General features: G+C 38.3%; 1 protein-coding gene across 4 annotated transcripts in view; it reads right to left on the bottom strand.

Annotated features, from left to right (window-relative positions):
• Nucleotides 1-15,206, bottom strand: part of grid1b (glutamate receptor, ionotropic, delta 1b) — a 461,341-nt gene that overhangs the window by 136,410 nt on the left and 309,725 nt on the right. For all 4 annotated transcript variants that reach the window (XM_028029850.1, XM_028029852.1, XM_028029851.1 and 1 more), the window contains exon 4: nt 11,883-12,088. In XM_028029850.1, coding sequence (XP_027885651.1) covers nt 11,883-12,088 — 206 coding nt within the window. The remainder of the gene's footprint in view (nt 1-11,882; nt 12,089-15,206) is intronic.

Below are 15,206 nucleotides of genomic sequence, written 5' to 3'. Positions count from 1 at the left end.
CTTGTTCCTGAAAGATGATTTGATATTTTGTCCTGTGCGTCACCGCCCTGGGCACCGCGTTGTTTCTCCTCGGCTCTCTGGTCCGATATCAGATTAGCCCTGTCAGACTGCTGCTTTATCAGCCGCGCTGTCCGCCAGCCAAACAAATGACAGCGGCACCTCGGCACCCACCGTCGCCGCTCCCTCCGTGACAAACGACACGTCAGCTCGTCTCCTATCCATCTCCCGTCCACCTCATATTGCTGTGCCAAGAGGGGAGATTGCCACGCGGATGCCCTTCCACCAGCTGCCGGGAACGCGGGCAGAGCAGGTCATCGCTGATGCAGCTTCATAAGCTCTGCTGTTATTTTAGGACCAAAACAATGATTCGCCACACTGCAAACTATCTACTCTAGTTTCAACGTTGAACCCATCTGGCAAAGCAGAATCTTTCCGGTATTTTAATTAAACATGAAAGAAAGAAGCAAATAAATAAATAAATACACAGATAACAGCTTGACCTTCTGCTCTGTAATCTCTGTCAGTATGAAGACGTTAACCCGATCAGCCAAAGGTGACGTCTCCTGTGCCGATCCCCAATCAGCGTTAATGCTCGTCAAGTGCTCTCCATCCCTGCCTCCTTCCAGGCAATTAGACAGCGTCCAGAGCATTTCCACCAAAGAGCTACAATTATAGCAGAAAGGGTCTGGGGGTGGTGAGATAAATTATCATACAAGCTATTCTGGACCGTCTTGCATTCTGCGACCTCGTGGTTTGTGCTCAGCTATGGTGGCACTTTGATAAAACCCGTTGGTCAAAGAGCCATATATTAGCCATGTCGCAGCGCTCAAAGCGTGTCAAAAAAGTAGAGGCTGACAGTTCAGAAATTACATTATATGTTATATTTATTTCTTTGGAAAGCAGTGGACTTAGTGAGATTATTTAAGATAAGCTCTTGGTTGTCAGCACCGTACTGCAAAAATACAATATGTTCCTATTATTACAGGTATGGAAATTTCCAAAGGTAACACAGTTTTGACAAAAAGTAGAATTTTTTTTCCCTTATGGTGAAAACTCAATGCACAGTAGACGCCATTGAACATATTCTGCTCATTGGCTTAAGGGTTATATTTTTAATACTGAACATTTTTTTCCCCCTAATGTTGCAAGATGTAAATCAGTTGGAGGGAGTACTCTTTCATTTTGAAGCAGATAAATCTATTTTTCAGATATTTTACTTTGAACAAAAACACAGAAAACAAAAACAGCACAATGATTTATTTGTCGCTGACTGAAACGAGTGTTTTTTGGGGGGGATTTCAGTCACCAAGACCACCACTGTAACTCTACACCATAATAAATTGACTTTGCAACAGACGCCGCATGTTCAAGCTAGTCGTCTATGTTTAACCGCAAACACATAAATGATTCAGAGAAGATCTTAGAGTAAGTGCTGTTGTCAGAAAAAAAGAGCAAAGTCAAGATTCTTGCCATAAACTTGATTTGCTATTTTGAGGAGGAGAAATGCTGAGTATGGAGCAAAGAATATCATGCCCACACAAGCACTGAGGTCAAAGCTGTTTTCTACTAGAATGACTTGAGCATATTGTGGAGGAGACGGTCGTTTACCATAATGAATTCTGATGAGATTCGTCTGTCAGATTAAAAGAACCTTTTGATAAATGACCCTTTTAGCAGGTATTGAACTTAATTTTTAATAACCCAGCGTTTCTATACATATTCTAATCAGAACCTCTGTGTTTTCATTAGCCGTAAGAGGAAATTCTTCATAATTAACAGAACAAAAAAAGCTTAAAAAGAAGCGTGTCAATTTTCATAATGCGTTTCACTTAGTGAAATGAGTTTCTAAAATAAATTCCGTTTAATGATATTGTAATGTATCAACTGAGTCACTCCAATTCTTAAGATAGGAAGAGATTTCTAGCATGACGACTGTAGAGTGGTGTGAAAAGTGTTTGCAACCTCCCTCAATTCTTTTTTTTTCATGTTTTTCACACTTAAGTGTTTCAGAACATCAAATCTTTTTTAAGATATTTCCCAAAGACAACACAAGTAAACACAAAATGCAGTTTGCACTTTGTTCTTAAGGGAGGGGGGGAAAAAGTCCAAACCTACATGGTCCTTTGTGAAAAGGTTATTGCCCCCTGATAAACCTGAAAACTGCAATCAAGGGTTTTCGATAACCTGCAATGATTTTTGTCCCACTCATCTTTGCAGAACTGTTGCGATTCAGCCACAATCAGCCACGCCGGAAGGTTTTCCAAGGTCAGAATCTCAATAGGACTCAGATTAGAATAGGCTACTCCAAGGTCTATTCAGTAGCAGGCTTGCTAGAGTGTTTTTGGGACGTTGTCTACACATTGAAAATCTTGGTATTATTCATCTGGAACGAAGCACAAACAAAATCCCAGTGATGTTGAGCACCGGCAGTGAAAAAGATTAGGTTTTCATCCACATTCGCCAGGGAGCATCATGAGAAATCTTTCTGACAATAAGTTCAGTAGTACACAGATTTGTGAATGACGCCAGTCCAGTTTATCTTTGTTCCACGTCCTAGATTCAAAAACAGTGACAGAGTTCGGGGAAGAAGATGGCGGTCGTTCCTTCATTCACTGAAGCTATTTATGTTTACAGGTTAGTAAAGTGAAGCTGGTGAAAACCCCTAAAATGTAAAGTGACAAGTTAATTCGGTACTGATTTTGCAATCACATGCTTAGATGTTCAAAAAAAAAAAAAGAAATAGTGATTTCTGTCATAATTGCAGTTAGCGAGATTTGAGCTATAACGGTTGTATAACGGCCGTTTTAGAGATGGCTGTGTGTATTTATAAGCTGCGTTCCCGATTCAACTTTGTTCAGGTTACGGTGGTATCCTGACATGTGTTGTTATCTGTTAAAAGGAAGAGTGCTTGATATGTAGAAGTGTTAAGGTTACTCCCAGCTACATGTAATCAGTTCTCATCAGAGTTTCAAATATTTAGTATAGACGTTACAACTTTCCCCTACTGTGCAATCGATTCCACTGTACAGTCAGTCATACAGTTATTCAAAGCTCATGAGAGCTTAAAGTAGATTTGGTCATCTAAATATACCCATATTAAATTATATAACTAATAACATGATTAAGTCTTTCAGAATTATTACAATTCAGAAATGGAGGAAATTAGTAGCCTTAAGATTTCGCAGCACTTGTTCTTTTTATGTAAATCTGTGAGATTTTAATTTATTGTTGAATTGTTTTGATTTGGCCCTTTGATGCTGTCACAGCTGGTGGGAGCTGATGCTGTTCTCTGAAGTGGATGCTAAATGGTTGTTTTAGAACAACAGAAGGACACTTAGACATGACTGCACAAAGGAATGTTCATTGTATGATTTTATGATTTCGAGAATTTGTAATAAAAAGACAGAGTTTGGGGAAGAAGACGGCGGTCGTTCCTTCATTCACTGAAGCTATTCATGTTCACAGGCTTTCCATTCAGAAGGAAGGAGAAACGGAGACAACAGATAACATCATTTGTTACGTTTGTTTCGACCCAGCTGAGATGTGTAACACTTACATAAAATGTTGCATAGTAAGCCAAGTAGGTTTGTGTGTTTTTCACAAACAAAACTTGTGAAAACATGGCTACAGAACTGTGTATAAATTTCATTAATAGTTTAACTAATACTCTTCTTCATGTACAGTTGAACTTTTTTGTATTGTATAATTTTCTCAGTTCCTGTTGCAATTAAACGTCTATCCTTTTTGTCATAATCTTGAAACATTTTATAGTCTGTATCTGTCACAGCAAATAAACTAATTAGTTTTACCATTGTCTTTCTTTTCTTTCCTCTGCCTTTACTTTTTCTTTTCTATTAACAAAAGTACTTTCTTCATGAAACATATCAGAGGGTTATTAAAAATGATTAAGAAACATGCTGCCAAAGTGTGACATAGTCATGTGGGACCATGAACCTCATCTTTAAAGTCTCTGATGTCAAAGATTTTACAAGCCCAACAGATGGGGTGGCATTTACATCTAGATCTCGTCCAGAGCAGATTTATCCTAAGAAAAGCCATTAAAGTGCACCACTTTCCCTCCGACTCCAACTCTAAAGGTCAACCTGAAGCTGGTGGATCAGCTGGGAGAAATGTTTCTTTGTCACAAACCTTTTAGCTTTCTATTTAAAACGTCAAAGTAATTAGGAACAACTTGGTCATGAAGATACTCTGAGTTGGAAGCATCTATTCATAAAAGGCTCCCCAGAAGGAAGAAGTCAAGGTAAAATTGATGTTTATATGCTGTTATTTATATTCCAATGCGTTTATTCTGCAAATTAAATCAGAAAGCTATTTTGAAACAATGTAAAATGAGCCATAGGAAACAATTGAAAAGATTGAAACAATTTCTAACAGCAAGCATAATGGAAGTCATGTTTTCACCTTTATATCAATTATACCTTTTTAGTTTTTTAAACCAGAACACTGATCAAGTTTTCAATTACGACAGAAAATTCGGGGTCAGCATTTGCCTTCATGTGTCATCAAACAGTAACCCTGGAACTTCAAGCATATCTATAAGCTTTCTAGACAAGATACGCTGGGCACACCATAAGTAGGGATTTATATTCTCATCTAATATGCATCGTCATGGGAACAACAAGGCTCAAAGTAAATTAACAGTCCCTCAAAGTGTATTATGCAAATGAAAGCTCGCAAACCTAAATCCTGGAGGATTGCCTTGTACTGTGCAAAAGGACAAAGCGATCTGCAATGGAGGCAATTTGGTTGCATGTTTATGGCAGAGCAATGAGGTGAGAGGGTCAAGAGAGGCTGAAAGGAAGTTCATAGCAATTCTGGGAGGGAAGCTACAAAGATCCACAGGTTAGATGGGAGGATCTGTTGTCAAGATAATTAGCAACGCGCTCCACAAGTCTGAAGACGATGGTGGAAGAGAGGCAGGAACGTTGGCCGTTGTCGTGAGATGAGGTCAAAACTGAACTATTTGGCTTCCACTTCACAATGTTGCACTATTTGGCCTGTGTGAAAACACAATAAAAACAATGAACCCCGTGTTAACATGGTAAAAATATTTTAAAAAATTAATACTTTTCCTATGTAATTTTGTTTCAGTGGCTTTGAGTTTTTAACTATACAAGTCAAACCTAGCATACTAGTGAGGAGCATTATGAGATGCTTCTTTAAACCCAAAAGGAAATGTGATTCAATAGATAGAAGAGAGTGAGAGGAGAAAGTATCTGAGTTTGTGTTTATTGGGGTCACTTTCAATAAACACAAAAAAAGAAGAAAAGGAAAATGAACATTACAAAACGAGTTTATAAAGGAGAGAAGTGTGGAGAGAGAAGGAAGATGGAAGAAAAACCCATCAAAGCCAGCCAGGAAACGTGGAATGAGATTATGACTGGAGTTTGAGGAGATGTGGAATGGTACGGGAGGAAGCAGAGAGTCTGATACCAGCGACTGATGACAGAAAAACTTTCGCCAACACGGTAAAGTGTGAAGACACCCAACCATGCGTGTGTCTGCGTGTTTGTGTCTGGTGTTAATTTCCCGACGTGGATTCACTCACACACACACACATCATAATGATTCACACAGTCACTGACAGCTGACTGTGTTTCACGTTGAGGTGCCAACACAGAGACAAACAGGTGGAAATTTCTAAACGCTTCACAAGCAGTTTTACTGGGTGAAAGAACAGGATGAACTCTAACCTGTAAATAATGACACTTTAATGCAAAGTTGGCACTTTTAATGGACTTTCAATACAAATTTTAGAGCAACTTTGCATTAATAGTGTCATTATTTACTGAATGACACTTCATGACAACAGTCATAGACATTCATAAAGACTCCTTCATGTTCATAACAGGTGTTATATCATGTTTATGACAGTGTCATGTCAGTCTTATGCACGTCAAATAAAGTGTTACCGGAGAAAAAAATACATAGTTGAAATGCATTAATTTATATGAAATAAATTAATGTATTAAGAGATTTGAGGCCTTGAGGATATGTTTTTGTTTATAAAATATGTCAGACTCAAGTAGCCTTTATTCAACAGTGAATGGACAGGAAATAGCGAGGAGAGAAAAGGGAAAAACATGCAAAACAGAGGTCTGCGCTCCTTTAAATAGTTGTCAGTAAACAATGACTCAGATGATGGCTTGCACACTAGACGCAAGTTACTTCGTTTTGTGAAAATGGAACATATTTTAAGATGGTATGTTTAATAACGAAATTGAACATACCATCGCAACGTATGAAAGTTGTCTCTGGAGTCAAAAAGGGAAATCAACCCTGAATGGCTCTAAGTTAAGAACGAATCAAGAGTATGTTTGTGTACCCATGGTGATCAAGATAAAGTTTAGATCTATTATCTGACCCCAGTTGGATTTTTTTTTGCCTAATCTAAACCCTAATGAAGACGTTGTAGGTAGCTACCCCCGTGTGTGTGTAGGCATTTGTGGGCGTGAGTTTATGGGTGTAAAAACTTGCCAGAGCTTTTAACAGGTTTCCATGACATTACTATGGAGTGTAACTTTCATTGAGCCTGATCTCACCCTCCCACGCCCGACATGTCCTGGTGCTAATGAATGTCTCGGCTTGAAAACACACACAGGTGCACACACAAGTCGATTGTTTCTGTGCTAAAGCCTCCCACTCGGTAGACACTTGCATTCAGGGCATTAACACTATTAGAAAAGGTGTATGTGCTAAGAGCATCATTGTGCACACACAGACGCAATGTTGGAAGTGTTAGGCAAAAGATTTTGCTCGTCCTAAGGTGAAATGAAAAAACTCCATCAAGATTCACTCATTAAAATAAATGTACTTCAAAAAGATCTCCAATTCACAAATTCTCTGCTTTGGGTCTGTGATATTTCTTATTCATGAAACAATTGTATCACCATGACAGCATCATTGAATAAACAAACCTAGTTGGTGCTTCCTACAGAATTAAATTGAGAGTAATGCAGTGTGGCTAGTGCTAATGTAAGAATTTTAGCTAATTATATAAAATAAAATGCCATGGTCATCATTTGCCAATTTGCCAAGTGATGACCGTTTGGCAAATTGGTGAACAGGGATAGAGTCAAGAGCGGTTCTTCCAAGACCAAGACCAACAGCAGTAAATTACTAAACCAAAACTATTTCTTGGTATCCAACTAATTATTGCCATAATATTAATATTACTAATTTGGATTATTAAATGCAGCTGCACAGACCTTTGGAACAGATGCTATATTGGCCTAAAGATTTTTTTAGTGGTTCAGTGCCTTTAGTTACCTCTTCACCTGACTTCTAGAGACAGGCAGCAGAAGGAGTGAAGACACAGACGTGGAAGCAAAAAAAACAAAAACAAATCAATGACTGAGGTGGAAAATACATTTGAGTTGTGACAGGAAAGTAGAGGTGTGTCTGTATGTACTTACGTGTTTGAGATAGGACATTTTGGTAAGATTAGTGTTTCTGATGAGTTTCACATAGATTAATGTTGACCTTTATTAGGTAATATACTAATTTTAGCAGTTGGTTGACATGCTATTGGTTGGATGTCAGCTTAAGCAAATATATTGAATTATCTAAGGCAAGAATGATTTTCATCTTTAATGCAATAAATTATTTCCCATCAACAGCAATGCTATGATGCTATCCAACATGAGCTAAAAGTCTTTCTTTTTCATAATTGAATTATTACAAACAAAGGTTCTGTGTTATCTTTGGGTTTTAAAGCCCAAACCTGATCCATTTTGAGCCTAGCTCAGCGACAACAACTTTAACAAGGTGCTGATTTTTTCAAAGCAAATGGAGGGCAACATGAACATTTATTCATGAGTTTCTTTATCTGGATAACACAGCCACTAGAGTTCTCCTTTGTTCTCTGTTGCATTGTTGTTTAACAATCCTGTGATGGCAGTGGATTCCAAGAAATGGTACAGCTGGACAAAAGTTAGAGAATGGTGACCAATCATTATGGTTGGAGTCTACTTGTTGGAAGTTTAAAGTGAGTTTTGACAATGTCTTCTTGTTCAAATCACTTATCAATGAAGCAAACAAGCACTGATTTCTGGGGCTCTGAGTGAACAAAGGGCATCTGGGGTTGCAGGAACACTTTACTGCACCTTTGTACATCACAGTTGCTCAAATTACCTTCCCATAATGCACTGCCCTGTGATGTTGGTTACCAGGCTTTTATACAGCCTCAGTGGAGAGTCTTATTCTTGTTACTTTTTTCGTTCTTCTGGGGAAAAAAAAGCTATGGGAGGCTTCTTTTTCAAATGATTCCTGCTTTCTGATTAGGCCCCCAGCTCTGACCCTAATTCTTCTCCTCTGTAGAGTCAGGTCAGTGAAACACTTCACACTTCCAAGGTGATCATTAAAAAAACTGTGCTGAGGCAATTTTAGAAGAAACCCATACTGCTACATTCAGAAATAATGGAAATAATTTTTGTAGCAGCAATTTTGTTCCTGTGATTATGCCTGGGAGCGACATATGTCCAAATCCAAAATCAATATACATTTAGAGGTTGTGGAGAAAAAAACAACAACTTAAGGGTTTGAAATAACTTAATTATTTCAAGTTATTAAGAAAAAAACATCATAAACTCTAAAGTTTATGTAGGTAAAAATTGTACAGTTTTCATCATATGCTACATCTACAACCATGTGCAGGAAACTTCCTTTACATGAACATAGGCCTGACCCTTGTCCTTATAATAGGCTTTACAATCCACTTTGGAAGCAAAAACTCTTAGTACTACTCTCTCATATCATAGTTTAGTAGTTTTCCATTGATGCTTCATTTCTTTGAGGTTTGCGGATAAGCAAATCATTTCAAGCATGTTGACTTGATCTTTGCCTCAAACATCTCTTCCTACAGCTGCTGTTTCTGCTGCATATTTCCAAATCATCATTCCGTCTCCGCCATGTTGGACAGCGGGTATGAGCTGTTGTTGCTGTCAGCTGTGGCTGGTTGTCCTCAAGCATGGTCATGCACATAATATGTCAGATGCACTTAATAGACAGCAGACGTTGTTCTCCTCCAACTCTTCTATAAAAATCACTTTTTCAGTGTTTTTGTGTTGGTAATATTAGGAGTTTTACCAGTGGACACTTTGTTGCGTTTGCACTGAGAGTCGAGGATTTATTAAGCAACTGTCGTGAAAAAAAAAACTTTCAGACTGAAAAACTGCTACTGAGGTTCTGGGTGCTTTTAAGCTAATGCAAACTGCTTCCACAGTTTATTATATCTTGCTTAAAAGGCCAGCAATCAAGTCCAATTCAGAACCCATCTTGTATATATTACTTTTTTTATCGCTAATAACAAAAAAAATATTATTTTTCTTTGTCCTTTCATGTAAAACTCTATCAAAGCAAAATAATGCAAACGGCCATCAGCTAATCATGGTAACAGGAGTGTGTGGGCTATATCAACTCAATTCTTTATTTATTCTAAGTAAAAACTGCCACAGAGAATATATGTTAGCTAAATGTAAAGTGAAAAACAAGGTAACAACGTACATGTCATCTATTGAAACACCTGTACAGGTACACCTGGATTTCAGCCTGTGTTTTGTTCATACATTTATACAGATCATTTATATTTTAATAGAAATTAGAAGCCATCAACATGCCAGAGTTAAACATCTCCTCCTACAGTTTGCTCTCCAACAATGCAGTACTCTGAGACTCTTACAAAACAGCATAAATAATTAAAAGCCACACACTTCAGTTTGATCCACAGACAGAAGTTCCACTGAAAAATGAAACAGGTCATAAATGTTGAGCAAAACACAGCAGCTCATTTGCAAAAGCTTCTGGAAAGGTGTCTGTGTGGCAAAACCAGCTCCATCTGTCACTGCAGGTGGCCCCCCCCCCACACACACACACACACGCCCACACACGCAAACACACACCAGCTCACGCCCGCAAACAGGCACAGTAACTGGGCAGGTGAACAAATGATTACTGATCCGAGATGTGCAAAGCAGAAAAAACATGGACGGATTTGCTAGACAAACAGCAATTTTTCATGCACGCTCTCTTGATCTCCTTAAACACTCATTCATTCCCTGCTGAGAGTTTCTCTTCCCACTACAAGCACTCACTTTTGGTTTATTAATGTACCATGTACATTTTACACTCTTATTTTATCTTCTCTCTTATCTTCTCTTCCATGCTTGTTCCTTTAAAATACCTTAAGTTCCTTTTTCAGACTCATCGCTGCTCCCACTAAAAATGCATTGTTGTTTTTTTATAAATGTCAGAGGAAAATAAATTGCCAAATATATACAAATATTTCACTAAATGCATTACTATGAGTTAAAGTGAAGTAGTAACACTGCCTAAACATATTACAAATAGTTGTTGATTTTATTTTTCTTTTGGAATACTAACTAAGTCACAGAACTATTTATTTAATGATGTTCTCCATTTAAATTTTGATAGTGTTAGTCCTACTGAGAAATCAGGTTTTGGTTCTATTATGAATAGAGAACTTGTTTGTTTCACCTCTCTATCATTCTCTTACACACAGGCTCACTTTATCTTTTAATTTCTGTTTTTCCTTATTTCCTCCGCTACAATTTATACCCTAAATACTTAATTTCATCACTTCTTAATATTTTGTATAGTTATTGCATAATGATTTTGATTACAAAAAATATATTACCAAAAACGTGAAATGACTCAGAAACAGAAAAAAAAACACTTGCCTAATGATGCGGGCAGTGTTCAGTACAGATGGCGAAGATGAGAACTACAGCCAGAATAATGTAGCAATGTCTTACGTTTTTGTTTTGATTTATGTTTTTTTTTCTTTTAAGTTGTTTGATTGTCTGCGTTCTCCATGTTTTGGGGACTTATTAATTTAATTGACAAGTGATCATTGTGGGCCAATGTACACAAGCATATTTACATCATGTAATGCAAATGAGCAGAAGTGAGCTGTTCTTAGATTATTATAATGAATGAAAAGATCATAAACAAATCCACTGCAGAACAGCAGCGGTGTTAGGAGCAGAAAACGACAACGGCACTGTTATGGTGTTTGTGTGGCTCTTTTTCCACTCATCCTTTTGTCTCTTCCTACTTAATGTTTAATGTTCGTTCCAGGAACAGGACGGATTGTTTCTGCCTGCAGACATGCATGCAGCCCGTTTGACCGCTTGACGAGGATTGCTGGTGCATTGCTGAGCTAAAATTGGAAGGGACACTGCAAGCTGAGGGGCCCTGCTTCGGAGATTTGACAGATAGTGATTAGCCTGTGTGTATTCACACTATTCTGTCATATCGGTTATGTTCCCATAAAACGCTGCAGCACAACATTTTGACACTTTTCCAATATAACAAACACCCAAAAAACATTTTTGTGGATGCTGATGAAAAAAATCAAATCGCAAATCCTCCATAGATCACTTGCACCAGCAAAGTGGGTTTCAACATCTTGCAGTGTCATTCATCATGTGGTAGGGATGAACGTTTTCACCATTCAGCTCAAAATGCTGTGAAATATTTGTTCTTGACATATTTATCTTGGTTCATAAGATATGTAATAAATCTTCTTTTTGTTTGTTTATGATCAGTTATATTTATGTCTATGCACAAAAAAGTATGTTGTTTTCCATTTTGCATGTGGATGCTGTCAAACGCATACAAGAATACAAGGTTGCACATTTCAACTTTGTGAACTCTTTGCTGTTAACACGCTAGCATAACAGAAAGTACCGGAAATATTCTGTCCACTCACACATTCAGCTCATTTAAATCCATACAAACGTGTAGGAAAATGGAGACGAACAGGTTTGTTGCAAGAGCAACCGCCAACTTGTCTTCAAGAACACAGCATCTTTTAAAGAAAACAAAAGTGGAAGGCCGACCTGCTGGATGAACGTGTGCGCCCCCTGCGGGCTGAGCAGAAGGATGGCTCTGCGTAACGTGTCCCGGTACCGATTCAGCTCCTCCGTCCTCATGGTGGTGAACAGGTTGGTGAAGACTTTACTGATGTTCCTATCCACCCTCTGTAACGCAACATCAACGCCCTGACGGGACGTCTGATCAAGGAAGCCCTGCAAGCCACGGATATCTGGGGAGACAACAAAGAGTCAAGCAAATGAGAATGTCTTTAGAAGTGTCAACAAACTGCACAAAGAGAGAATAAAGGCAGTAAGCAGCTTTTTTTTCTTTTTTTTTTTTTTTACAATTATAAATGCTTCTTTGCACACACTCATCCTGACCCCAAACCCAAACTTTACAGGGAACCTTTTACGATGAACATGAGGTGTAAAAAGAAGAAAAAAAGATCAATATCAATATCAAAAACCTATGAGCCCAGAAGCGAGTCAGAAAGCTGTTCATATCTCAAGACAATCTTTACATTCACATTTTAAAACTTAATTTGAGGGTATGATAAAAGTCTTGGCCTTGTCATAAAAAAACATATCTTCTATACACACATAATTGAAAATAAAAACATACATTCAGTGCAATGCAAACCGCTGCAGAAGATCTTTCCTGCCAACAGATGGATGGCAGGAAACGATCTTCAATAACTCTTTGCAAAGTATCTAAATTGATGAGTTACAACAACTTTTGATTTCCCTCTGGGATTAATAAAGTATTTTTGAACTGACTTTGAATTTGAATAAGATTTGTGTGGTAAAGTTTGGAAAAGCCAACCCAACATGAGGATGACCAGTATCTCTCTAATGGTATTTCTTCAAACCCAGCCTTGAACATTAGCCATCAACCCGCTGAAATGGTGACAACTGACCACAATCCATGCGACAGCAGTTTTATGAATTAGCAGCATTTATTGAAATGACTGTGACTCATTAAACTGGCCCACAGCCAGCAAAAAAACAGACGACTCAAAGAAAAACCGACTCGTACAAAGGTGACTCTTGTTTTTGTAGCTATTGAAGGTGACTGAACCTCTGAGAAAGCATTGGTTCAATCCCTACACCATCTGCGTCTGAACATGACAGCATCGCTTCTTTTTATTATTTTTTATTTTTTGAGGCATCTTTCAAACTCTTTCTCAGATATGTTTCTTTCTCTTTCTGCTCAGAAAGTGGCAGCTGAGCTGGTTTCTGTACTGTTGGAGAAGCTGACAGGTTGTTTGGCCTGAATATCTCTCACTTTTTGTGAGCCTCCCTCCATCTTTCTTAGTCTATTAGCACTGACAGCCGGCTTGTTCCGAGCACCCACTGCCACACTATACTGCTGAAATGTTTTGTTTTTTTTTCCAGCTGGGCTATTTCATCTACCGTGCTCCCCCCGACGCCACATCTCCGGCCCGACAATAACCACCATTTCTGTTCTCCCTTAAATTTTCTTTCCATTGATCCAACTGTCACTCAAAGCCTGCCTCCCACTCTTTCCCAGAAAATCGGCAGGGACGTTTACTCCCGGAGAACAAACGAGAAACTGTTTTATGAAATTTGAAAGTCAGCCCTGTGACTCACCCTTCCCCGCTGATTACAAAGGCAATACCTGAAGGCAGGCCCCGTGGAATGCAATATTTTATCTAACTTTAGAACTTTTATATCTCTTATCCAATAAGCGGTTCAACATTCTATATAAACTAAGCAAAGCAAAAAAAAACCTTTGCCCTCTTATGAGAAGAAATAACCCAAAAGAAGAAAATAATTTTTCCACTCCTTCAAATTACGTTTTGTTGAACTTACTGTAGCGGCAACATGTTGAAAGGTAAAGCACTTAGTGGAATCAGCTAGACGGCGTTTGCATCCACAGCCTAAATCAACATACTGCAACTAATTCAGCACTCAGAGTTTCTGTCTTCACTTCCCCCGCAAAGAAATTGCTGCTGAAAAACGAGAAAGAAAAAAATAAATCCGCTCTTTTCTTGAGCTCAAGCACTGGAACACCACAAGTGGAGGGCTTTGAAAGCAATTTAAAGAGCTGCTGCTCGCCAGCCACAGTTCAATTTCTCCTCAGCCACTTTGAGCAAGGCACTGGGGGTGGGTGGGGGATGCACTGCCCTCCCAGCAGAAATGCCAACACTTATCTCTGCTCATCAGCATCACGCTGACCTCTCCCCGCTGAAGACCCGGTAAAGATCCGGAGCAGGTGAACCTTTGACCGCGAGATTCAATTTAGATTCACACAATACAACTGTTGTCTTTCACGTACAGTGCAAATACCTTAAAGGCCAGTGATGCCTAATATTTGCATCATGTCCGGATGCAGCAAACATTGCTGATATTTGCAAGCCCTGCAGAAGGAATGTCGATACATTTTTCAGCATGAATTTTTATCAGGCGGGAATCCTTGCCAGCTGAGGTTGGCAGGCCCTCAGGCTTTACGAGACGAGAAGGAAAAAAAAAAAATCGTGGAAATATTATGTCTAAAACCAAGGCTTATTAAGTTTTCCCTAACATTATTTCATCAAATAAATATTCATAGAAGACATTAGATAGCATCGTTTTTGTTGTTGTTGCTGTTGTTTTCTGATCACACCAAATTTTAATTGTTAAATTCTAACAACTATTCGAGCAACCTTATGTAACAGGCCAAATAAGCAGATGTTTGTGTTTCTCTAGCACAAAATCAGATGAAATCAATGGCTGCCTGGACAGAGACTAAAATTACACACACAATCGTTAAACTCCAAGGGTGAAAACAACCTTAATTTGTTGCAGAACAAAGGTTTGCTGCAGACCAAACAACCAGAAATGTACTCTTTTTCAGCTTATTTTTATTGTTTTTTTACAATTAAATTATTTAAGATGACTTTTTGATGCAGAAACTGATCATATTTGGGATGAAATACTTCTCAGTTGTAAAAAAATCCATCTACATTACCCTAGATCACATGTGTCAAACTCAAAACCCGGGGCCCAGATTTGATCCACAGTAGCTTTTTATGTGGCCCATTAGACTCCAGATTACATCAAAAAGTCCCTCCACTTTTTGTAAAATTCAAAAATTCACACAAAAAGCAAAAATTTTCTCAGATTTTACTGAAATTTTTTTTCTCAAATTTGGGCAAAAACATATTGTGTAAGTGCCTGCTGCCTCAACTTTACTTAATGTCAACACGTAGTACGTGATGGATTTGAAAAACATCCTTACAAATATTTCTAATTTAGCACCACAAAATATGTGATTTTGATTGCAAAAGAAAAACAAAACACACAAAAACAATCAAGACATTCTGGATGGACTGAAAAGATGTTCAA

Source organism: Xiphophorus couchianus, chromosome 10, assembly GCF_001444195.1.
Source record: "Xiphophorus couchianus chromosome 10, X_couchianus-1.0, whole genome shotgun sequence".
In the NCBI taxonomy this organism is placed as follows: domain Eukaryota; kingdom Metazoa; phylum Chordata; class Actinopteri; order Cyprinodontiformes; family Poeciliidae; genus Xiphophorus; species Xiphophorus couchianus.
Note: the sequence above shows the minus strand (reverse complement) of the source record. Positions and strands in the feature narration are given on the sequence as shown.